Source organism: Ciona intestinalis, chromosome 10, assembly GCF_000224145.3.
Source record: "Ciona intestinalis chromosome 10, KH, whole genome shotgun sequence".
NCBI lineage: Eukaryota > Metazoa > Chordata > Ascidiacea > Phlebobranchia > Cionidae > Ciona > Ciona intestinalis.
Genome location: NC_020175.2, coordinates 4,853,226 through 4,877,501, shown reverse-complemented (window position 1 = coordinate 4,877,501; position 24,276 = coordinate 4,853,226). Strand labels below are relative to the sequence as shown.

Here is a 24,276-nt window from a genome sequence, read left to right as displayed (position 1 = left end):
CTTGTTGTTGAATGTTTGTTAGCAACATCATTTACTTGTTGAATGTTGTTGGGAACATCTTCAACTTGTTGAATGTTGTTGGGAATGTCATTAACTTGTTGAATGTTGTTGGGAACATCTTCAACTTGTTGAATGTTGTTGGGAACATCATTAACTTGTTGAATGTTGTTGGGAACATCTTCAACTTGTTGAATGTTGTTGGGAACATCATCAACTTTTTGAATGTGGTTGGGAACATCATCAACTTGTTGAATGTGGTTGGGAACATCATCAACTTTTTGAATGTGGTTGGGAACATCATCAACTTGTTGAATGTTGTTGGGAACATCATCAACTTGTTGAATGTGGTTGGGAACATCATCAACTTGTTGAATGTGGTTGGGAACATCATCAACTTGTTGAATGTTGTTGGGAACATCATCAACTTGTTGAATGTTGTTGGGAATGTCATCAACTTGTTGCGAGCTGTTGAAATCTTCACTAGGTGAACAAGAAGCTTGTGTGTTTTCATATTCGGATGGCTTGTTCATAGATATAAGAGTGTTTATACTTAAATCAAACAATGAAACTTCATTTCTTGTGTTTTCTGTTGAATTGTAAGTAGGTTCACCTGATGTTCAATGATAAAAGAAACAAAGTAATTTCTATAATTTTTTTTTATCGGCCCAATGCTTAAAACACAAAATTGTATACATGCTGAACAATTACCTTGTGGAACGAATGATTCATCTGAAATGTTTGTATCGAGTGTGTCTGCACTCGCGTGGTGATTACGTTTCCTTGCAACTGGAAAATAAACAATATAAGGTTAACAAACCATGTTTGTCTGTCTAGTGAATAAATAAACAACTATGTGTTATAATTCATCAGTAAGCATTCGATGTGTGTCTGATATAAAAAGTTACCCATGTTATAACTCGACAGTGAGCATGAGGACTAACCTTTATATCTCCTCCTAATCCCCGGGGAAAGAAACGGAGATTTTAATTTCCCAAACAAAGAACTTTGTTTACTTTTCTCCACCGTCAAATCTGTTAAGAAACATAAACACAATATAAAAGATACTATATTCTTGTTTCTCTGTCTGATTTAAATCTTATAAAAAAACATGAATATTAATGAAAAACTGAAACTACATCAGCGCTCCCTGAAAATAAATATTTTAATAACCAAGATACAAACAAAGGTTACATACGTGCAGATGAATGCTGGTCTTTATGAGATGCCAATCTTCTTCCAGTCTTCTCTTCTTGCTCCAAACCCTGCCTCACAGGATAACTCACAATAAGATCAGGTTGACATCTTGTGCTCCTTCGTTCACACTTCTTGCGAGGCTTCAACTTATGGATGCGGAAACAGGTTGTGCTGCCCGAGTCGTGCCTGGGGGATGTATATACTGTAGTGGATAGGATGAAGTCACACTGGTCACTTAAACATCACTCGAAAGCAATATAAATGTTGTAAACACTGTAGTGGATAGGACAGAGACACATTGCTTACTTGAGCGCGCACACAAGCAGTGTGAGTGTTTGGGTAATGGGAAAAATTTGGCCTTAATTTAAGGCTTTACATAATGGTTTGGCTTAGCTTTTTCACATAACATAATTTTGGCTTTTTCACATAATAGGTTATTCTTAGGGCAACTAAGCAAGGTATTTCAAACAGCTATCCTTACACGATGACCATTTCATTCACATGGGCGAAGCCCTATAGCAAGGTACACCACAGGACCTTTGGTTTAAGCCTGAGTTCACCAATTACTGCAATTTTTGTTATTGAGTATAAATATAATATTCTACCTTTCTGATTTCATTGAAGAACATGGAAGTGATTGGTCTTGTGTGAAATTTATTTTCGGTATTCCAGATTCATCTAAAGTAAATTGGAAAAAAAAAGTATTTTCAGTTTTAAAGCCTGCAGTACATATAACAGAGATTAAAGAATATTGCTCTTTATGAAGTATCAAGAAAACAGCATTCTGAATGGGTTGCTGAACTTTTCACAACTGTTTAAACAAGGTAAGTTGTATTTTGTCGACAAGACTGTACTTTGACAGGGTTTTTGCATAATGTGAATAAAACAATAACAATAACCCTGAATTGGATGCAGCACTTTTCACGGAAGTTTATAAAAGTTGAGTTGTATTTGATCGACATTTTAGTATTTTTGACTGTAATAATCAGATAAATAGGTTATACAAGATTTAACTAATTAGTTGAATTGATTAATTGATTAGCACGATCCAAATTCAAGGAAACACATTAAATATTTAACATTTTCCCCAAATACAAGACAGTTGACAAACCTGCAAAATGAAATGGTTTGTTTTGAATATTCCTTGGCATTTCCTTAGCATACGATAATGACTCTGGTGTATTTAATGCAGATCCTTGTAAACTCCTCCTGTAAACATAAAGCATTATTTACAATGGTAATGATATCATGATGTGTTATAGGAATAGTGTTGGGGTTAGGAAATAGCCATAAGCTCGGCTTTTCAGCCTAAAATAACTCTAGTTCGCTGTTGGGTATCTATACAAACTTGTAGATCCAAAGTATATTGCGTTAACCACATTAATATATGATGACATCACATAATTATAATAATGACATCACAATACAACACCAACCAACCGTTTCATTGGATGAACAACATGAGGTGAATCAACATCAGCATTTCTCTTCTTACGATGGGTTTTTACGCTTGGTGTATCCGCTGAAAATTAATGAAGAAATGGGGTTGTTGAATAGGCAGGCAAACCATGGAATTTCTACTTATTACAAATGGCATTATTATCTATAAGACAAAATTAGTTTCACAGGATTGCGTGTTCATTTATCACTGCCTCCCACCACCCCTGTTTTTATAAAAATTTGTGTCATATGCTCTTAACTTATATTACTCAGTGCGTTATTACTGTAAACTTACATGCTATGTGGTAGCAAATCTAACCTATATCTAAGAACATGGACCTCACCCATATAGAATATAATCAATGTAACTTACATGTTTGAGTCGTATTTGTTGATTCTCCATGAGATTTCAACAACTTCCCACACATACTGTGCAACATACGATCTGTGGTTAATATATTATGATGAAATAAAACAAATTAATAACAATTTTAAAGAACATAGTGAAAGTAATATTTATTTGAATGGCATAGTTAGAAGAACGGGGTTTTTAAAATCAAACAAAGTACAAACTGCCTATTGCTAAACTTTTGAATATAGGGGTTTGTTAGACTCGCATTCTTATAAAACAAATCTAACTTATTGGTGTTATGTTTACTGATTAATCCAGTGCAGAAAATTCTTATGCCTCCCAAAGTTTGACACGTGCTATAACATCACAATAACACTTATACCTGCAAAACTTCGTCTTCGTTTATCAGCTTTGCTCATAGAAATTGTTAAATTAGCATTGTCACAATCCACTACCACACAACGACATGACTCAGCACAAATATTTTCCATCCAAGAACTTGCCAAATCAACTGAAATATTTAAATACAGCTAATACATATTAATTTTATTAAAAATTATTGAACAAAAATTAAAAACTGCTTTAGTGGTCTTCACTACAGTGATAAGGTTCACAGAAAGCAGTCATCTGTAACAAACAACAAATGATACATTTACAATAAAATAATGTAAATAAAGTCTATCTTAGTAATTCTTGTTAATAGTAATCTGCAAAGAATAACACCATTTACTAATAAAAGTAAAACTAAACAGGAATTGTAACTACAGGAATCAGTAATCAGTATTACCAGCAGGTGAAACGATGTCCAGATAGAGCCATATTAATAAATAACATATCAATATATATATATATATATATCATATGAGACCAATAACACATTGTCACAATGTACGTTTTGCAAAATAAGCGCAATATATATATATTATTAACATACCGCATTGTAACGAATGGAGCAACAACAGACGGGCAAACTGTGTTTGAATCGTTGAAATATTTCGAATATTTCTTGAATTTACTTCAAACTGAACGATGTTCGGTGCTAGCATTGTTGCTAGACAATCAATAGACATCCTATAAAATATGTAACAATTCATTTTATAAAATTGACACAACAATGCTTTTATTATGATGTTATAGTTAAATAACAGTTGAATCATTATCGTATCATATATATTATATATATATATTTAATGTGTCACGAAAAATCTGGAAAAGTAGTTAGAAAAAATGGTTGTTTTGTACACCTTGGTTAAAAATATTCAATTTAAAAGTTGTAAGCTATTCGTTCAACTTACTTATTTTTGTTTCCATGCTCTGCAACATATTGGAATAAATGCGAGACATAGAGAAGGGTTTCTAAGTTGGGACGTGGAAGTAACAAACATAGACATTGAATTGCCTGGGATGGAAAAAACTATTACACACATAGTTAACAATTACATACATATTTTATACTTATATTTTATAAACGTGACAGGTTAACACTTCTATTATCCATATTTTATTTGTTACCTTTATTTGGTTGTCATCCTGCATGGCGTGCATCACTTGTAAAATAATTGAATGAAATTGTTTCGGTATCAACTGGTCTGGTATTTGGCGTAAAAACAAAGTGAAAAGGTTCGCAACATCGTGCGGGTTTTCATCACTTAATACAAAACCACATTCAAGCTTTTCCTGCAATTAAAAATATGGTTTGTTTTGAAGACACAACTGGTAGGTTACTATATGCGCCTAGAATTTTGAAAGTCCGGATACTCAAGTTCAAAAGATTCTTCTCATTGTATGTTTGTCACAAAAAATAGGTGTTTATGGTTTTATTTTCTAGTTGTAACTGTATTATTGTACAACAAGTTGATCATTGTGCTATCACTACTTCAGTAGTTTCACATGCACCCATAGCAATGTTGGGCATCTATGCTGTTAACACTTCCATGAATAATAAATAGGGAGCTTAAATGATACATAATCGGCTTAGTGTATACAGCCTGTAATGGCCTGCAACACCTTAATCTTAAAGCATATAGCCTTCAGTAAAACAATTATATAGATGTTTTTTGAAATCCAATCTTTAAACTCATTTAAAACAAACACATTGTTTACTGCCTGAAATGTGAGTCATCAAAAAGGTATATAGAACGCTCCAGGAAGCCAAAAAGAAATAGCTTTCTTGTTTAACAAAAAGAGACCACTTTCCCTATTCTTATATATCCACAGGCAACTTTGTTGTATGCAGTCAATTATATTTTCTGTTTAATTTTGTGTTGAGCACCTACCTTAAGAATATTAATTCTTTTAGATGAACCAGGTATTCGAAACAAACCTTCAACATCTAAATATTGATGAAGATAAACACAGAACTGATGAAGAATATAAGGGGGGTGGAGGTGAAGGTCCTGTGTATTAACATGTTGAATAAATGTAACTTATATGTGTTTGTGTGGTGGGGCAATGACAGTTGTTTAACATGGGTGCTTTGTTTCACACACCTAGTACCAGTTTATGAGTTACCATGTTTGAAAATTGGTATTTTTTTAAGCCTTGATCTCAGTATCTCTCTTGCCACTGTGACATTGTGCTGGCGAACAAGTCAAATTAAACTGGGTAATATGTAGGGCAGTCACATGGCCCATGCTAGCGATATGTGCTTGTGCTGAAGTATCCTACCAGATTGGTAAGATTTTTTAGCATTGAGAATATTATTGCAACACTTTTTCGCACAGGTTTTCTTTAAAATTGTTTTTATGTGGTTTCATGCCAATTGCTGCTCTATTTATTGAGTTAATATTCCAGGATTGATTACAAACAACTTGTTATTCAACCATGCCTAACTACAACCAACCATGTTCTGATTATTCACAACAACCTCAGAAAGCTTCATCTCACAGAAAGGTTTTTGGAAATTAAGTGAACATTCCGAATGAGGTTTCTATAAAGTGAGGGGAGAAGTAACTCAATAAATATTTAAATAGTTACAGTAATGTGAAAAATAAGGCTCAGGACTCAGTATAACAAGTGTCAGATTTTATAAGTACAGCACATTTAATCAAAATAGTTTACTTAAATTAAGTACATAAGTATTTATATTTTATATTTATACCAGATTTTTTGAAAAATAGGCCAATATTTTATTTTTAAAGCTAGTTACAAAAACACTACGGGCACAAAGCAAATGAACCAAATATATGATAAGAAGTTACCTGGGAGTTCAAGTTATTAACGAATTTTTGTAATCTTGCAACAGATGTATTTAACTTTATTTTTAATAGATCTTCCAGTGTTTTATGAGCAAGATTTCTTAGACATTGTTCGTTGCATGTGAGCGATCCCATTTCAATTGCCAACAAAGTTACTATTTAAATCATCAGAAAGAAAACATATTTTATAACACAGTCGAAACAAAACCAAAGCGTTTTCAAAATATTCCGAATCGAGCGCCAGAAAAGTGACGGATTTTTTTCGGAAATATGAAAAAAGTTGCGGAATTTTTTTTTATTAGAAAGTGATTTTTTGTGACTTACATAAACAGTAAACACATTTTGATTTTTGCAACATAAATGTAAATTAAATACACTCTAGAGTAAAAACATATGTTTAAAAGATTTGTTTGTTGTTTTAATATTTAAAATGTATAACAAAGCGTATTTTTATACAAATACATAACATTTCTTTATACTAAAAAAATAATTTTGCATACAAAACTGAATATTTCATAAACGTGCATTAAAAAACGTTCAATTTCCGTTTTTTGTTAATTTTCCGTAAAAAGATATATAGGGGATTTACCGAAAATACTAAAAATCATAGATATCATATAACACTGTTTGTTTTGTTATAAGTCACGTGGTTAGCGTGCAGTTTGTTTACATTAGCGATTGCTGCTTAGTTTTTAATGTAGAGTATCTCGTATGTTGAAAATTGTACACATGTAACTTTGTCGTGTAAAGTATACATTATACCACACTTTCTACAGATCTCCACTATTATATTGGCCCTTTGAACTGTCCAATAACATAAATTAAAATGTGTGACGTAAAAGAAATAAAGAATTACATCAACGGTGTGTTTGTTGAACCAAAATCTGGAAAGTTTATCGAAAGCTTGTGTCCAGCTACTGGGTTAATCAATGCAAAGGTATTATGTAGTATTTTATTACAGGAAGATACCAGATTCAAGACCCAAAACTATTTCATTGGAAAGACATTAATTGCTTTAACCCAATGTTGACTGATGTCCAATCTGATCATTTTTTATAATAATACTCGGTTGTTGGTTCGAATCCTGTCAATTGTTGAAACTCAAATAGATATATCAGTGGTTCTTAAACTGGGGGGCGCGCCCCCCTAGAGGGGCATGTAACACTTGGAAGGGGGACGCGAAAAACTATAAAATAAAGTGTTATATGTCTTATTACAGTGGTGTTCAAAAGGCCTAAATACGACGCACGCAAACGTTAAATTAAAATAGCAAACCTTTAAGTCTGAATTGCTATTATGTCTTAATTAATTGCCAGACAAAACAATCGCTATTATGATGCAATGAATCCCTATTATTTCGTAACAAACAGTCTACCTGGCTAAGAAAAACATGGCAAATATAAGGCTAAACTATGACGCAAACGTAAACGAAACGGTTATTTGATTTCACTTTTGCGTTGATCGCGAAAATGTGTTTTACGCAATAATACAGGTACAGTCAACCAAGGGGGCGCGGTTTAAAGCATGTCCAATATGTCAGGTTTGGCTGTGGTGGATCATGGCAGAAATTAATTGAACACCACTGTGATAATTTAACAAAAAGGGGGGGGCGCAAATTTGTTAAGATCTTCATTGGGGGGGCGTGCTTCAAAAAGTTTAAGAACCCCTGAGATATATTATCCACTTATACCTTCCGTGTTTAAGGTCCCATCAAGTGAAACATCAGACGTTGATGATGCCGTACAAAGCGCTAAGCAAGCCTTTTATGGTTGGTCGAATACAAGTCCACAGGATCGGTACGTGGAATAAATTAGTCTTTCTGGTTTAAACGATGTGTATAAAACGAACACTTGTCTTATAACGACAAGTTATATATTCTGTAGTGTTAAGATGAGATTTAAAATTACCGCTTGAACATTTATATATATTGTTACCACCACAAGCCAATATTAGTTGTATAAACATGATCTTACCCACAGTTGCAACATTATGAGGAGAATCGCTGATATCTTGGAATCAAGGTTGGATGAATTTGCTCAACTTGAATCACAAGATCAGGTATCATGATCATATGATGCTTATCATGTGTCATCACTTATCTATTTTATCAGAGATTCAGGGCCAATTACACATGACATTACTTGACTTAAACTAAAGTGTTGTTTAAACAATGTGTTTTGAATTTGTAAGTTAATATGATCTGAATTGTTTAATCCTATTTCTTTCCAGGGCAAACCAGTGACCTTAGCAACAAGCGTTGATATTCCTCGAGCGATTTATAATTTCCGGTTCTTTGCTTCTGTCATCTTACATGAAACAGACGATTGTACACATCTCACCAACCCAACCAATGCATTGAATTATGTGCATAGGATGCCTGTAGGTGTGGCTGGGTTGATAAGGTAGCTACTTTTAAGTTTTATTCAACAAAGAAAACTATTTATAGTTTTGTCTATATATTTTGGCATAGGGTTTTTAAAGAACAACAAATTCTGTGCCAGACTTTGTCTCTGGTAAAAAAATAAAAAAAGTTTACAAAGACAGATGCATATCTTTACTCTACCATTGTGTCCTTTATTAATGTTTGTAATTGTTGTTAAACAGCCCCTGGAACCTTCCTTTATATTTATTAACCTGGAAGATTGCACCAGCCATTGCATTTGGCAACACCTGCGTTGCTAAACCATCAGAATTCACAAGCGTGACTGCATGGAAGTTGTGTGAGGTGTTCACTCAAGCAGAACTACCTCCAGGTGTCGTGAATATTGTGTTTGGGGACGGACCAACTGCAGGGGAGGTGGGTGTTAAAGTAACTAATGGGGTCATGTTTTACAACTTATAAAATAAAATTGTTATAATGCAGTTACTGTCAAACAATAGAAACCTTGATTAATATGGCAAGTACGATTAAAAGCTTTGTTTGTTTGTATTTCCAGAAGGGTAAAAGCTATATAAAGCTTAAAACTGTGGCGCTAAATCTTATAATGTGAGGAATAAAACTGCTGTTAATGTTTACTACATTGCAATCTTTCATCATATATATTTAATTTGTTCAGGCGATCGTAAAACACAAAGATGTTTCAGTGATTTCATTCACTGGTAGCACCGCAGTGGGTCATCATATATCAGAAGTGGTTGCTCCACTTTGTAAACCTGTCTCCCTTGAATTGGGGGGAAAGAACGCAGCCCTTGTGTTTGGTGATGCAAATCTTGATGATTGTGTTCAATGCTGTGTAAGATCAAGCTTTGCTAACCAGGTAAAATATAAGCGGTGAGCTTGCAGCGTAATATTCTTCAATTGTGATCAAGCCTGTTACAACTTAGCCGGGGTGCTGGCAATGTAAATTTTAGCCGTCTAACCAGATGTTATAGCCTTGTTTTGACATTTAATATGTGTAATAATATTGTATTGTAAAATATTACACAGGGAGAGATATGTTTATGTACAAGTCGAATATATGTTGATTCAACAATTTACGAGGAATTTGTTGCAAAATTTGTTCAGCGAACAAAACTTCTTAAAGTTGGAGATCCTGATGATAAATCAACCAATGTTGGTGCACTGATTAGTAAACAACACTGGGAAAAAGTAAGGAGTTTTTGTTTTATTAATTCATGCTCAGTATATATTGTATTCTGTATGGGTGTGTATGCCACATATATTCAATATAAAACCCGTTTTTTTTATATACATTCTGTAAGTTGCCTAACAAGTTTGCATTGCTTACATTAATCAATTCCTCAGTTTGATGACTAAGAATGTAACTGCTTTTTACCAATATCCATTAGATTTTTGCTGAAAATTCTTATATACAATCCTTAACCAATATAACATGCAGGTGAAACATTACATCAACATTGCCCGTGATGATGGTGGTAAGATTGAATGTGGAGACGGGGTTGAACAACTTAGATTACCACAACGTGTGAAAGGTGGTTTCTTCATTCAACCTACCGTGGTGACTGGTGTTGATGATTCTTCACGATGTGTTCAAGATGAAATATTTGGGCCCGTTGTTTGTATTATGCCATTCAACACAGAGGAAGAGGTGACATTTAAATACTGCTTGTGTATATTTCATTTGTTTTAATTTGTTACATACCAACCTATATTTGCGATACAAACCATTAGAACATTGGGTTGAAACAATGTGAGTTAAGTGTCTCGCTTAAGAACACATCTGTTGTCAATAGTTTCAATATTGAGCATTGAACAGCATAAATTGTAAACCATTAAATATTTTATTACTATTTATATTGCAGGCAGTGAAAAGATCAAATGCCGTCAAGTATGGATTATGTGCAACAGTGTGGACTAGTGACCTTGCAAGGGCTCATAGAGTATCTAAGAAACTGGAAGCAGGTAAATATATTTGTTTGTGGAAGATATGTCATTATAGTAAGATACCTAACTTAAATAATAATAGGCGTAACTTTTGTTTGACTACACAATGCAAATTATCACTTTGAATACTTTAGCAGAGATTGAAGTAATTAAACAACCAAAAAAATGTTTAAATAAAACTTGGTCCTTGTAGGAACTGTGTGGGTAAACTGTTGGATGGTTCGTGATTTGAACATGCCGTTTGGTGGAATGAAACAATCTGGTATTGGTAGGGAGAGTGCCAAGCATTCAGCCGAGTTCTTCACAGAGGCCAAGACAGTGTGCATTAAATATTAATAATAATCATGTAATGGGTTATAGAGGTGTTGGTGGTATATGAACACTGGGTTAAATCTATGTATGATTTTAATGGATGCTGGAAAAGTTGAGTACAGTGGCGGGAAGTGTGTGGGCAATTTAACTGTTTATAAACTGCTGCAACTTTCTTTCATTTAATTATTATATTCTTGCATTATGCTAATGTTCTGAAAACAACATAATGTAACTTACAAATTCTCTATTTGTTCATTTAAGCTTGGTTTGTTCAACATGTTAATATCCAACACACAGTTGGTTTGTTTGAATAGTCTTTTGTCATGCTAATGTCATATAATTAAGATTAGTAATAAGTTCCAGTTATGACAAGTTAATTTATCACAAAATTGTTTGGGCTTTGTATTTTACCTCTTAAGGTTTGTGTTTGAAATAACTTAACAATATTTCATGATTCAATCATGTACACTTTTTTACCGTAAATTGTTATACTAATTAGTGCAATCATTTTTCATGTGCAATATGCAATCAGATGTTTAAGCAAAATTGTTTGATAAAGTGTGTATTGTTTCATACAGCATAACACTTAGTTTAAGATAGCACAGTTTTAAAACTAGTAAGATATTTTATGAATACATCATGTGTATCTGTTGGATGAGAAGATAGCCATGCTATACCTCAACAGTAAAAATAAGGTGAATAAATACACATTGTGCTTAAAGAAATTTTATTTTCTAAGTCTAAATTCGCGTTTTAACGCCGATTATCGCAATGTTCGATCATTTTAATCTTGAAAAGGTGCACACATCGCAGTTTATAATGGACCTTACTCTCTTGTTTTAACTGAAACGATAAAAATCATGGCTGTTTGTAGTCTATTCACGTGACTGGGGACAAGCAAATCATGCCACGTCTTTTGAGTGACGTCATCAAGTAAACTGCTGATGTCTAATCCCAATCTCTTTATGTTCCAAGTTCGATAAAAATACGAAAACAAAACAATTTATTGACAATATATTGACGTGAGGAGATAGTATCAGTTGTTTTTGTTTGTTTTTGACCGAGTGAGATTGTTATTAGCTTATAAATGTACGCCAACGCCCATTTTTAGTGGACTTGTTAAGGTATAGGTGTGTTTACTTATGTTTTAACAAAAGAAAGTACTCTAAATCATAGTTTTCCAACCTTTATTTTGTGGTAATTTGATTTTACGTCAGGCCTTAATAGTGTGTGTTGTGTTATGCTTATGAAAACAGCAAAATCTTCCTAAAAATAAACCGTAATGTATAAAGTGAAACATATGTTCTGCTTATTTATATAGGCATAAGCTCATAGTGCCTAAATATAGTGACAGCACTCAGCCACAGTATATTTGCAACACTATTCTATGTACAAATCTTTAAATTACATGATAATATGCAAGCTAAAGTTGTATACGTACTTTACAAATCTGATTAACCAATTAAAATATCAAAAACCTAACCAGTAAATCCTGGCTATAACCCTAACATATTCCATGGCGTCCATTCTGTGTAATGTCATATTTCAAATGATATATCTATACAATGGGAATCGTTATTTCTCCGAAAAGTTATGGGATAGGTAATAAGGAATGTTGTCTTGTACATTGGATTATCTCTGAATGGTTGACTTTAATTGGTGCTAGAGATATAGTTGAGCAATCGCTAAAAATCAACTTTATGAAGAATATGCATGTTTTATCTTTGAGCTGCTTTAATGATTATTCATGTAACATCTCTCAGTATTGAAGTTTGTTCATTGTCAATACAATGCTGTAAAAAGCTTACAAGCAACAAACATATCTTCAGAATATCTTCCTAATAAAGAGTGATTGAGATTTCACAACTTTAGCAAAACAAAGCTTAACAATAATAATGGTTGTTTTTAACTTGTTTGTGAATGTGATGTCAAAAGCATTTATTCTATATTTCTATGTCGCAACGAGTTGTCCTCTATAGTAATAAAATTGAGTAGGCTATATAAACTCAAAACAATAACTTTATCCAAGTGGAATGAATGTAGGATATTTCATATTTGTTTTAATATCTGGTTGCCTGTTTACTTTGGCAAGATCAATTTTAATTAAGTTACATTCACCTTTGTTTGGATTCTTCAGTGAGATTTTATTGTATATGTTTGAGGTCCTTATGGAAAATGGTATGGCGTGCCAGGCTAACTTGCATGTACTTCAGGCTTGACCTATTCTATTACCTCAACAACCAATTACTGACTCTCTACCACTAACTTTATCCATTCTTCTTCAACACCAATTTACCATTTATATATATATGATTGTTTTCCAGTTGATCTGTGTATATTGCGATACTGTTATCTTCTGTATTTAACTTTGCTGCTGTTATTTTACGCGAAATATTAAGACGTCTGTTGTAAAGTGAGTTGGAAGCAAATCAGGAGATGACAATGAATCCTGAATAGTAAGTTAAACATTTCAACTTAACATGTATTGTTAATATAATATATTTTTCTAGCTATTTATTACATTAGGGGTTTAAAACTATGATTTTACCTAAGTAGTTTTTACCCAAAGCGTGTTTTTAACCACGTTTTGCTATGCATGCAGTATGAAAGAACATAGCTTAAAATTTGTATTAATTTTAACAAGTATTTATAAGCAATTAACATTACATACTCCATTCTTAGTGACTACCTGTTTAAACTTCTCTTGATTGGAGACTCGGGTGTTGGAAAGTCATGTTTATTGTTGAGATTCGCTGTAAGTTCATTCACCTGTTATAATGTTGCAATTACAAATATATTACAATGTTGTATGTATAACAGTGAAAATGGTTGCTTGTCCCCAAGACGTGGTGTATTTTAGTGCTTGCTTAAATCTTCTCATAAAAAAATTCATTGTTTTATAGCAATTAGCATGTAATAATATTTTAAGAGGTCATCTGGTATAAAAATCGTAGTGTATTTCGTCGAAAAATAGACATGTTTTTTATACTAGATGAGTTAAAGAATTTTTACATTATGCCTGATGGCAGAAGTAACAGAAATTCGACATGTAGTTTAACATTCGGTATCCCACAGGACGACACATACACAGAGAGTTACATAAGTACCATCGGTGTCGACTTTAAAATAAGAACCATTGAACTTGATGGGAAAACTATAAAGTTACAAATCGTAAGTAAAGTTTGCTACTTATATCTTACAATTAGTCACTAAAAAAATTGAAATATTATTGTTGTATATGGTTAAGTTTTTATATTGGACAAGTTGAAGTATTCCTTTATTATTTTTACATCAATTCATTAGCATATAAAATTTTGATTTTGTAGTATGTAAAGTAACAAATGTTATCAAAACAGCAACACAAATTGTGTAACTATGTTTTCATAAAATAGTTAAAATAACTCTGTATGAAACCAAGCTATTTATGGCATGGCTTTCTAAACAAAGTAACAATAAACCATCTAAACTTTGTGTTGTAACTGCTTATTATTTGTTTATATTTAGTTTAACTTGATTACAGCTAAACTGAGTTACGTACCAATAATCCAATATATTATTATTAATTTAATATAGTAGGTTGGCGGTTGGATAAGATGTTTTATGTTTCCGTTCCCTCTATATTTCCTTTTTGTGTATAATGGTAGGCTTATGACTCAAAAAGAGCATTGTTAATTATTAAAAGTGGTTTTAGGAAATCATGTGCCAGCACTAGCAGTATTCTATCTTACCCCACAGTACTGTACTGCCTATGTTCCCATTATTTTAATGTAGCAGCAAAACTTAAATATTTTTGTTCACCAGTGGGACACAGCGGGTCAAGAAAGATTTCGAACGATTACCTCAAGTTACTACAGAGGTGCACACGGGATTATTGTTGTCTATGATGTAACAGACCAGGTCATTATTACTTCATAATATTAATGAATAGGTTCCCAATGTGGAAATATGATAGTGTTTGATTTATTTCTTTAGTAATTAGTAGACTGATTGTTCCATTAATCATTAAAACTCTTTTAGTTATGTGGGTGTAACTGCCTACATTTTCCCTTTTACTTTGTAATACAGTAAAATCGTGCTTGATTGGTTTGGATGTACCAGAACAAACCATTCTTTTACTAATCATATTATATATTGTTAAATCAAGATATTATTTAGGAATCTTTCAACAATGTAAAGCAATGGTTACAAGAAATCGACCGCTATGCGAGTGAAAATGTAAATAAATTACTTGTCGGAAACAAATGTGACTTAACCACAAAGAAAGTAGTGGATTATACGACTGCTAAGGTATGTTTATTAAGGCCGTTGTTTGTACTAGACATAATATAATGTTTCAAATTACTCTGCAATGTAAAAATAACTGTAAGATTTGCTTTGATGCGACTTGCATCACGACAGATAAAAACTGCCGATCATGCTGTTTAAATCTAGTTTTACCGGTAATATTTTTTATTTATCACTGGTAGTTACCTTATACTCAAGCACTACTAACTATCTGTCTATACCATAGGAATATGCCGATACTTTAAAAATTCCGTTCCTTGAGACGAGCGCAAAGACAGCGAATAACGTTGAACAAGCCTTCATGACAATGGCTGCTGAGATAAAGAATCGAATGGGACCCGGTACTGCTGCTTCACCTGGTAAGTCATTATTAATCATTACAAGATATTATCCGCAAATTATACATAATATGCTTGAGCCACAATATATATGGTGCGTTGGCTTTTATTTACGCACAAAGACAAAACATAAACCTATATGTTCATATGACAGGCTGTTAAATGTTATTGTTTAAAAAAAGATCAGAAAAGACAAACTTAAATAAAATTAAAACCTGGCAGCTCTGTTTGTGGCCTCTAGTTGCAGTAGTTGTTGGTATCTAAGCCATAAATTATGGCGGCATATTTTGATTTAGGGGACTTAGTTGTAGCTTCCATGTTTCTTTGAAATTTATACTGTGTATATGAGCTGTAGCTATTACTTCTGTGAAAGATGAAGGATTAATCTGGAAAGAGTTGTTTAGATAGTGTATACACCATTATGCATTGTTTATTATGAAGTAAATTAAAGATCACTCAACACTTTCCAGGACAAAGCAACAAAGTTGATATTTCCAGCAAACCTGTTGACGGCAAGCAAGGAGGGTGTTGTTAAATGTGTTGTCCTTATGTTGCATTACCACAGTGTCATTCCTCAACCCGGTCGCTTAGATTAGTATTCAACATTCATTTAATTACCTACTTTCATTGGAATCAACAAAAACCGACGTATTAATATAATATATATGCTATTTATTGTTATTAGTTTTCACACTTTGCGCTTGACAACGATAGTCAAACTGTTGATGGTGATTTTAATTAACTTCACACATGATCATACTTCATCAATTTTAACTTGAGCCACATATAGAGTGTGGTTTAACATTTGAAGCGTTCAGTATAACATGGTATGCACGAAACTCCCATGTTCAATCTAAATTAAACATCTGGTTTGCTTCATACTCTCATTGTACATTTTTACACTTTGTACCATGTTCTAGGAAATATGGCAGCAATACAAATGTTACTCTATGTTATTCCACTTATTTGAAGGTTTTATCCCATGCACATTATATCAGTGGTCGTAATTAATATGACATTTCTATAACAAAACACATGGGCGCTAAATATTGTCAATTTTGCCCTAGGTGAAAATCTGAATACTCTTGTGTAAATTTTTGTGCAAAATATTCTAACTTTTCTGTCCTTGCTCCAATTGATCCTTGATTAAAGTTAATGTGATAATTGCAAAAGGCCTGTGCGGTTGTTATTATCGTGTGGTTACTTAGTGCTTAAACCGTATACTAAGCCTTGTTGTATGTGAGGATATTTGAAAATAAAGTCTTTAACTTAAAAAGTCAATGTGGTTGAAATGTGTAGAGAAAAAAGGTAGTTCAAAACTGGCGATAAGTGCAGTGGTTGGTATGTGTTCTTACACCCAACACAATAAAAGTTAAAGTCTCGTGGCTATGAGACATTGTGGGTGTATATGTCTGGAAACTTGGCGGAAATTGCTGTACTATGGGTTGTCTAAATTTAAAAATTTAGGAAATAATTCCCCATGGAGTTACACTATGTTGCAACTTAGTGTGTTTTGGTAAAAAATTGTTGGCCAAATGGCAGTGTCTGCTTTATAACCCAGATGATACAAGTTTAAGGTTCAAAATATCTTAACAGCAGTACCTTTAACCCTGTAGCCATTTTAGCTTTGTCTAATAGGTCAGCCGTACATTAAAAAAAATATAGAGAAAATTCCATCTGTTTGGCTATGCGAGGATAAATGAGGTAAATTCGTTTAACATAAAAGGAATAAAAGTACCGTCAAGTAATAAAGCAGTAACTTTTTGTGGGACAAATTAGTTTTCTGGTATATCATTTTTATACAGGCTCAAAATGCAACGAATGATAAAAATGTTTGTTGCAAAAATTAACTTAAAAGTAGAAAAATCCAAAATGCATCCAATTGTATATGAAACAATGCATATTATATACAAACAAAGTGATGGTTATTATTATTACTACCCTCCCAGTTTTGGTATAATCAGGACATTATAAAAACACTGACATAACATCTTATACATACAACCTGTTTGGAGCAGCTTAAAAAAATCAATCTCTGTTATGATATTCAAATAGAAATAGACTATTACACAAGTGCAAAACAATCATTTAAATCAGGGCTTCCCAAACTAGGGGTCATGTAACGAACTTTCAGGGTCACTGATAGTTTACAAATTATACACAAAGTATTTATTATTGTATTAATTGTGAATGGCAGCGGAAAGTTTAATGAATTTAAAAAGGGTCGCGAGAATAAATGTTTAAGAAGCCCTGGTCTAAATAATATGACAATGGATATCATTATGACACCATTATGACATCACATGGCATAATTATGACATCACACAACATCATCAACACGCAGCAAATTCTGCTCGCGAGCTTCATCAAGAATAGCAGTTGCTCCTCGTTGAAGAAGAAGCAAAGCGAGATCCCTCCCCAGATGTCCGGATGCTTTTAATAACATGGGGTTGATGAATTTATGGCTGGTTGTTATGCTCGCAAACTCACAACAACTATCCAAGTCTACTGGCTCCATCTGTTTAATGTTAAATGTTATTGACAATTTTCCACAAGTGGTTTTTTCTCCTTGCATGTTTTTATTGAAAGATATTTTGCTGCAAATTCCCTCTGTTGTTTTATTTAATTAACTTGATCTTTGCTACTTTATATTATGTCAATGTTAAACTAAAAAAAACATGTAAAAAATGGGATTTTTTTACAAGTTTCTAATAATAAAGTTTATATAAACAAGTCAATAAAAAATCAAGTAAAAATGTCACCAGTTTCTTGTCATCTTCGTTGACAAACAGAGATGTTTGCATCGTTTCGTAAAGTGACTTGGAACCATCAAGGTTGAACACCGCGCCTCTCATGTAGAGCTGGGATGTTAAGGTTGGATGAACAAGATACATATGTCTAATTACCATAAAGGTGGCTTTACAGTGTACACATTATCTCCGGTGTGCTACGTCGTATGCAAACCCATTACCGAGTTCCGCATGCGGCAGCGAAATCCTGACAAAATAGACAAAGCGGAGGAATTCCGAATACTGTGTACAACCACCAGTACAACCACCTTAAGTGTAAATGTGTGATGTTGGGGCATTTGGGGTGAGAAGTAAATAAACTTTTAAAACAGGGGGGAATAAAATGTTTTTTACCAATTACCAGATTTTACTACATAAACAACCATCATAATATGGTATTAAATAATCACGAACCTCATCTTCAATTATCCATGAATGAACTGCTTGTGGAACCGAACACCCCCCTCCCTGTGAATGATGGTGTTTATGTTAAGTGTATATACCTCAAGCTTAATGTCAAGATATTTTATGGGTGTCTTCTTATACACCAGACACACATGGTGTATTCATACACCTCATACTCACTGTCAAGTTATAACATGGGTGCCTTCTTATACACCAGACACACATGGTGTATTCATACACCTTATGTTCGCTGTCAAGTTGTAACACATGGATTTTATATAACCACTAACACAAGGTATATACAGACCAATGTTTTTAGGAAAGCTCTCTCAGCCACTGTTCTTATCACAGTATCTTTATCGTGAAGTTGCGACACCAACTTTATACTTTTCATATCATCAGCTCTTGTTTCGATCCCAAGTGCTCCTTGACCAATCGCGTACAAGCATTCATCGGTCTATAATGACATCATGAGTAATAAATAAAGTGGAAATTTTAATTTCCAAAAAAAAAACAGATCACAAAATTGTAATAAATTTTGTATAACTTTAAACTGTGGGTGGCAAAAGTGTTCAATAATTTACAACATATGTAAAATGAATTTTCAAGTAGTTCAACTCCACTTTTAATTTCAGGAGCCAAACCTGTTACAACTTTAACAATAAACAAACATTGTTACAAATATTTTCCTTCTTTTAATATTTAACTCCATCAATGATAAGTTAATAGTTAACATAAGTAACCGGGAAGTGGCACAAGATAGTCTTGAGTTAGTGAGCTAACTTCTGCCTGAATCTCATGTCCCATTACATGTCACTCTGTAGGACTTCACTCATATAGAATATAACGTCGTGCATATAGAACGTTGGGGTAATGGAACAGTTCTGGCCTGAATCTCAGGTTTCATAGCGTGCCTTACTGTAAAATCTCACCCATGTAAAATAGAACAGTTTATAATGAAGCATTCCAATATAATAATGTAAATGCTCACAGTAAGTGTGTAAGAGATCCTCGCATTCCATCCCATCCTCTTAACACCAGCCACCGCGAGAATAATCGCTGAGAAATTACTGGCATCGTCAAGTTTACGAAGCCTCGTGTTTAAGTTTCCTCGCTGTATGTCATTATTGATGAAGTCATTAAAATATGATAATGTTATTAATAATATGATTGTGTCATAAAACTAATATTATTAAAATCATTGTGATGTTATTAAAAAGAAAGTAAGATAATTTCATTGAATGGTTATGTTTTTAAAAATATGATATCATTAAAATATGATGTAATAACTCACAATGCTTTTAAACTTGAGATCAGGAAACAACTTCTTTAATTGCGCGACTCTTCGCAATGAACTTGTGCCAACAATACTAGGGAGCAGTGGATTGATTAGGTATGTGGTAAAGCATCATTATAAACTATTACATGTGAGACTCAACGCCACTATTATGTACCAGGATATAATAACTAAAGGTTATTATAATAACTAAAGGTTTAAGCTATTGTAAGAATTGGATGACTGGTTTGGAGGTAATTATAATAGCATCTGTGTAACTAACAATTAATTAAAATGATAACAAATTGGTGTTTCCTTAATTAACAAATTAGTTGGATGTTTATACAATTATAAAAATTGGTAAGGAAATGGTATTTGTTACTGAAACTTTTAATATGTGGCCGAACTAGGTAGCCATTTCCATTGCACCAAACTTTTAAACTCAAGGGGGGCAGGTATAGGGGCAAAATCTGGCCTAAATCCTAGGTCCTCAACAAGGACCTCGTCCTCAACCATATAGCATACAATAATGTGAAAATTCGTTTTTATAATTAGGAGATTTTTATTCTATTAATTGTTACTAAATATATTATATACGTTGTATATGAATCAACACCAACCTCCCAGGAGGAAGATCTTCCAATCTCTTCCCAACATTATCCGGATGCATAATCACAGCATCACGTGGGTCTTCACGTCTGTTGGAAAATATTTAAGAAATGAAACTACTACATTGTTCATATATAAATATTATATTTTTTTCAACTTAAACAAAATCTGGGGTGATATTGCTTAAATGCAGTTACACTCACTTATCAAACATAGGAAACCTTTCTGATTCATGAGGTAACTAAAATATACTTTGGCTCTGCTTATTTGTAGTGACACCTAACACCTGGAAAAAGCTGTTGATCCCTCAAACTAGGTAGCTAAAATATATGATGTAACCCTTGTTTCAAAACTTGGTGTGACATTACCTCTAACATTACACCTATGATACTTAAATCACTTTTGTGCAACAGAATAACCCATTTAGCAACATTACTTCATTCCATCTCACCTGGACACGGCAGATATTGTAAGATTTGGTGGAAGTGTTGACGGCATATCTTTCAATGAATTCACAACAAGATCAACTTGGTTTGCAATCAAAGCATCTTCTAATTCCTTGGTGAACAAACTTTTCTCACCAGTCTGTAAAAAACTCGTTAAAAACTGCTAAATTATGAACATATATAAGAGAGTCTCACCTTAGAAAGTGACTTGTCCAATATTTTGTCACCAATTGTTGCCATTTGAACTGGAATATAAAGCAAGGAAATGTCATTTTTATAAACTGTTACCAAGGGAATAAAGAATGAAAAGAAGTTATAGCATCCTATTCAACTTATTTTTACCAGTGCAATAAATGACCAAAAAATAATTTATTCGATTTTTAATATTATATATATATTTCATAATTTCAAATAAAGTCTTCTAATATGTAATACTAATTCATCTAAAATCTAATAGCAAAATAACACACCCAACAATTATTCATTATTACATCGCAATTATAAATTTTACTAAAACGGTTTAATTACGGACCACACATAAATGACTATGACATCATAATTACCAATCTCAACTTCCAACGACTTGTTCAATGACTTTAGTTGATTGACAACCCAGTTCGTTTGTACCATGGCTAACTGGAAGAAAATTTGTTTATCGTTACAAAATAATAAGACATTAATCAAATAATTAGTTTAAAAATCTTTTGGTTATTAAACAAGTTATGTCTCAATGATTTACACAACATACAACACAACAAGCGCCTAGATTGTTTGCTTTTTGTGGGGAGATTATATTTTTACCTTTTTTAATGATTTTTGTCAAAAATAAACATTTTTGTTTATATAGTGGACCATTAACAATGTTAATAAAATGATATATATTTATATATATATGTTACAAGTTAGAATGTCACTGAGGTATAATATCGCCTTCGTTATACATTCAGATATACAATCAGATTATTCTTTAAAAATGGAAACCAACATTTTGTTTTACTTCTTACCTCACTTTTCCTTGTCCCCACACGAAGTATGTTGTTGTCTCCCATTTTCACACGAATGATATCCGATCCAACCAGTTTCCAGTGTTATAAATACGACGAAAGATCGATAAAACCCGTGTGTTTAAAATCTTCTTGTGTGTGGTCTTCAAAATATGTCACGCTGATGTTTACTCAAGCATTAAAATTTGCCTTTTTCTCTTCCTAATTTTATGCGGAGTCATTATAGTTCTGTGGAATTGAGAGTTAATATGGCATGACGATTCAAAAACGTATTTGATATTATGCGAGCATTGCTTGGTATACAGTTAAGAGTATTGCTTTCTATACTCATATAACGCAGCCTCTCACATTTCCTAGTTCAACATAAACTTAAAACGTCTTCACCAAAATACTACACGTATAAATCCTATACAGCTGGTACTTTGTACAGCACAGCGTGATATACGGATCTGCGTGCGTTTTATCCTAGATAAATTTGGTATAAGTAAAACCCTGCATTTCATTGATTTTTTGTCAACAAAATTTAAAACAGGTGTAAAAAACGAACCAATTTATATGAAACAACATTTTTTTATGTTTTTTTGCGGAAAAGATAATTTCCGTGTTTCGTATTCGTACTTTTCCGCAAAATCCGTGTGTCAGTTCTTATAATAAACACGTGTTTTATTTGTTGTTATAACTTAATTTAAACGTAAATATAGCATTAAAGCAGTTTGTTTATCAACCTATTTTCAGCAGACGTGTACGAAATATTGTGTTTGTATTTTTAACGTTGTTAACAAACACAACCGTGACGTATCTTGGATGTAAATAATGTTTCAGGAAGAAGCAGAATATAATGTGGAACTGGTGAGAATCTAATGGTTTATTGCTTTGTGTATTAAAACATGTGTTTTCTAAACTGTGTATGCTATGCATGACAGTAAGCCTGAGATGTATGAATACGTTCGTTGTATAAGACGACCCCATGTTTTGACAGTAGCATGAGGTGTATGTTATGCACCATATGTGCTTGTTAGCCCACATGTGTGACTTTTTATACACCAGACACATGGTGTATTCATACCCCTCATGCACACTGTTAAGTTATAATAAGGTGACAAGATAAATGATAGTAACCTATATTAAACCTCTGCAGTATGAAGAGGAAAGCCATGAACAAGGCCACACGGGGGATCCAAACTTAGATCTTGAATACGAACGTCATCGGCAATCAATGCCACAACCCGTGCAGAAATATTTGCAATATTTTCAGAAGGCCCTTAACGACCAAAACACTTACGAGATTGAGAATTACTACGAGAATGGGTGTGTGGTGTGGGGTTAATATTAAATTCCTATGTTTTGTCTTATGTTAATATAAGAACTTACAAGTTTTCTTTAAAATCAAAAGCTCATTCAATTTGTGTGACGTAGCATACAAAACTACACATATGTTATTTGTAGTATTTTTTTAAATATGCAGTGATCTTGATCTGACCTAGTAAATCGGTTTAGCTATTGTTTAAATTTGTTTTGTTAATAATGGTATATCATGATCAAACAGATAAACGTTTATATTGAACAGATGGAATCATTTAACTGAGAAATATTACTCAAGTGAACCGTGGCCAGAAGCTGAGTCAATCATGCATATTGTGGGAAACGGTATGTATTAACATGTAATCACGTGTATGCTGGTCAGCATTTATATACAGGATTTCCTATACATTTTGATTATGCACACACAAATTTGCACATTATATTTTGTTTCAATCAGTTATTTAAATACCAATTGACAAAATCTGTATTGGTATAATGGTATGTTTATATGATATTTACATAAGATCTTCTTAGAAACCGCCATATTATAAAGACTTAGCCTTGGGTTTGTAATACAAGTTATTAGGTTATTGTTCCATCCAGATGCCTTGTTCATGATCATGTATAAGGAGTTATATTACCGACATATATATGCGAGGATACAGAGTGGGCCAACACAGGAGCAAAGGTTCAAGTCGTATTACAACTATTGTGATTTGTTCAACTATATATTGAGTAAGTGGTGTTTTATATACAAGTTAGGGACATAGATGTAAAAAATGTGGGGGGTGTATGAGATTACCTGGAACAGGGGTAACATCAAACGTTTTAGGAACCCAGTTTTACTTTAATGTTAAGTGTTTAAACAAACAAGCAGATCTAAAGTATATATATTGCGATTTACCACATTAATCTGTAAAATTCCTAATAAGTATGGGTTCATAAATGTAACCTTTATTTAGATGCCGACGGTCCAGTTCCTT

At 33.0% G+C, this 24,276-nt stretch overlaps 5 protein-coding genes across 16 annotated transcripts in view; 3 read left to right on the top strand and 2 right to left on the bottom strand.

Annotated features, from left to right (window-relative positions):
- Positions 1-6,420, bottom strand: part of LOC100183481 (putative mediator of RNA polymerase II transcription subunit 26) — an 8,611-nt gene extending 2,191 nt beyond the window's left edge. For 6 of the 12 annotated variants that reach the window (XM_026836361.1, XM_026836354.1, XM_026836360.1 and 3 more), the window contains exons 1-15: positions 6,187-6,420; positions 5,829-5,915; positions 5,263-5,382; positions 4,499-4,663; positions 4,282-4,385; positions 3,921-4,057; positions 3,369-3,497; positions 3,008-3,079; positions 2,635-2,716; positions 2,306-2,403; positions 1,800-1,872; positions 1,196-1,380; positions 942-1,031; positions 709-786; positions 45-610 (exon numbers count right to left, since the gene is read on the bottom strand). In XM_026836361.1, the coding sequence (XP_026692162.1) occupies positions 45-610; positions 709-786; positions 942-1,031; positions 1,196-1,380; positions 1,800-1,872; positions 2,306-2,403; positions 2,635-2,716; positions 3,008-3,079; positions 3,369-3,497; positions 3,921-4,057; positions 4,282-4,385; positions 4,499-4,663; positions 5,263-5,382; positions 5,829-5,915; positions 6,187-6,318 (2,118 nt within the window). In that variant the 5' untranslated portion in view covers positions 6,319-6,420. The remainder of the gene's footprint in view (positions 1-44; positions 611-708; positions 787-941; positions 1,032-1,195; positions 1,381-1,799; positions 1,873-2,305; positions 2,404-2,634; positions 2,717-3,007; positions 3,080-3,368; positions 3,498-3,920; positions 4,058-4,281; positions 4,386-4,498; positions 4,664-5,262; positions 5,383-5,828; positions 5,916-6,186) is intronic. The other 6 variants (XM_026836363.1, XM_026836357.1, XM_026836364.1 and 3 more) reach the window with 4 other exon arrangements.
- A 541-nt stretch (positions 6,421-6,961) lies between these two features.
- LOC100177969 (aldehyde dehydrogenase family 8 member A1-like) lies at positions 6,962-11,556 on the top strand. Its single transcript, XM_002126603.4, has 10 exons — positions 6,962-7,120; positions 7,888-7,979; positions 8,163-8,241; positions 8,413-8,585; positions 8,788-8,980; positions 9,240-9,440; positions 9,611-9,772; positions 10,023-10,232; positions 10,447-10,546; positions 10,722-11,556. Exons 1-10 carry the CDS (start codon positions 7,010-7,012, stop codon positions 10,862-10,864), a joined length of 1,464 nt encoding a protein of 487 aa, XP_002126639.1. The 5' UTR covers positions 6,962-7,009; the 3' UTR covers positions 10,865-11,556.
- A 1,108-nt stretch (positions 11,557-12,664) lies between these two features.
- On the top strand, positions 12,665-16,739 carry LOC100185850 (ras-related protein ORAB-1). The gene is made up of 7 exons (XM_002126696.3): positions 12,665-13,296; positions 13,523-13,595; positions 13,916-14,011; positions 14,642-14,737; positions 14,996-15,127; positions 15,351-15,483; positions 15,933-16,739. Exons 1-7 carry the CDS (start codon positions 13,277-13,279, stop codon positions 15,995-15,997), a joined length of 615 nt encoding a protein of 204 aa, XP_002126732.1. The 5' UTR covers positions 12,665-13,276; the 3' UTR covers positions 15,998-16,739.
- A 486-nt stretch (positions 16,740-17,225) lies between these two features.
- On the bottom strand, positions 17,226-22,203 carry LOC100175647 (porphobilinogen deaminase). The gene is made up of 11 exons (XM_002126849.4): positions 21,992-22,203; positions 21,551-21,623; positions 21,183-21,232; positions 20,993-21,126; positions 20,553-20,630; positions 19,951-20,026; positions 19,648-19,770; positions 18,964-19,113; positions 18,666-18,719; positions 18,225-18,323; positions 17,226-17,980 (listed from the first exon to the last, which is right to left on the bottom strand). Exons 1-11 carry the CDS (start codon positions 22,034-22,036, stop codon positions 17,783-17,785), a joined length of 1,080 nt encoding a protein of 359 aa, XP_002126885.1. The 5' UTR covers positions 22,037-22,203; the 3' UTR covers positions 17,226-17,782.
- A 467-nt stretch (positions 22,204-22,670) lies between these two features.
- The window catches only part of LOC101242423 (eukaryotic translation initiation factor 3 subunit L-like), a 2,940-nt gene continuing 1,334 nt past the window's right edge, over positions 22,671-24,276 (top strand). The window contains 5 exon segments of the mRNA XM_026836478.1: positions 22,671-22,840; positions 23,130-23,299; positions 23,559-23,638; positions 23,897-24,028; positions 24,256-24,274. Of these exon segments, the coding sequence (XP_026692279.1) occupies positions 22,805-22,840; positions 23,130-23,299; positions 23,559-23,638; positions 23,897-24,028; positions 24,256-24,274 (437 nt within the window). The 5' untranslated portion in view covers positions 22,671-22,804.

Coding starts and splice junctions, on each gene's coding strand:
- LOC100177969 (XM_002126603.4), top strand. CDS start 7,010: ATGTGTGACGTAAAAGAAATAAAGAATTACATCAACGGTGTGTTTGTT. Junction 8,242..8,412: donor AACTTGAATCACAAGATCAG/GTATCATGATCA, acceptor ATTTCTTTCCAG/GGCAAACCAGTGACCTTAGC. Junction 8,981..9,239: donor ACGGACCAACTGCAGGGGAG/GTGGGTGTTAAA, acceptor TAATTTGTTCAG/GCGATCGTAAAACACAAAGA.
- LOC100175647 (XM_002126849.4), bottom strand. CDS start 22,036: ATGGGAGACAACAACATACTTCGTGTGGGGACAAGGAAAAGTGAG. Junction 21,624..21,991: donor TGGGGACAAGGAAAAGTGAG/GTAAGAAGTAAA, acceptor ATTTTCTTCCAG/TTAGCCATGGTACAAACGAA. Junction 18,720..18,963: donor GAGCTTTCCTAAAAACATTG/GTCTGTATATAC, acceptor CATCATTCACAG/GGAGGGGGGTGTTCGGTTCC.
- LOC100185850 (XM_002126696.3), top strand. CDS start 13,277: ATGACAATGAATCCTGAATA. Junction 14,738..14,995: donor TCTATGATGTAACAGACCAG/GTCATTATTACT, acceptor GATATTATTTAG/GAATCTTTCAACAATGTAAA. Junction 15,128..15,350: donor TGGATTATACGACTGCTAAG/GTATGTTTATTA, acceptor TCTATACCATAG/GAATATGCCGATACTTTAAA.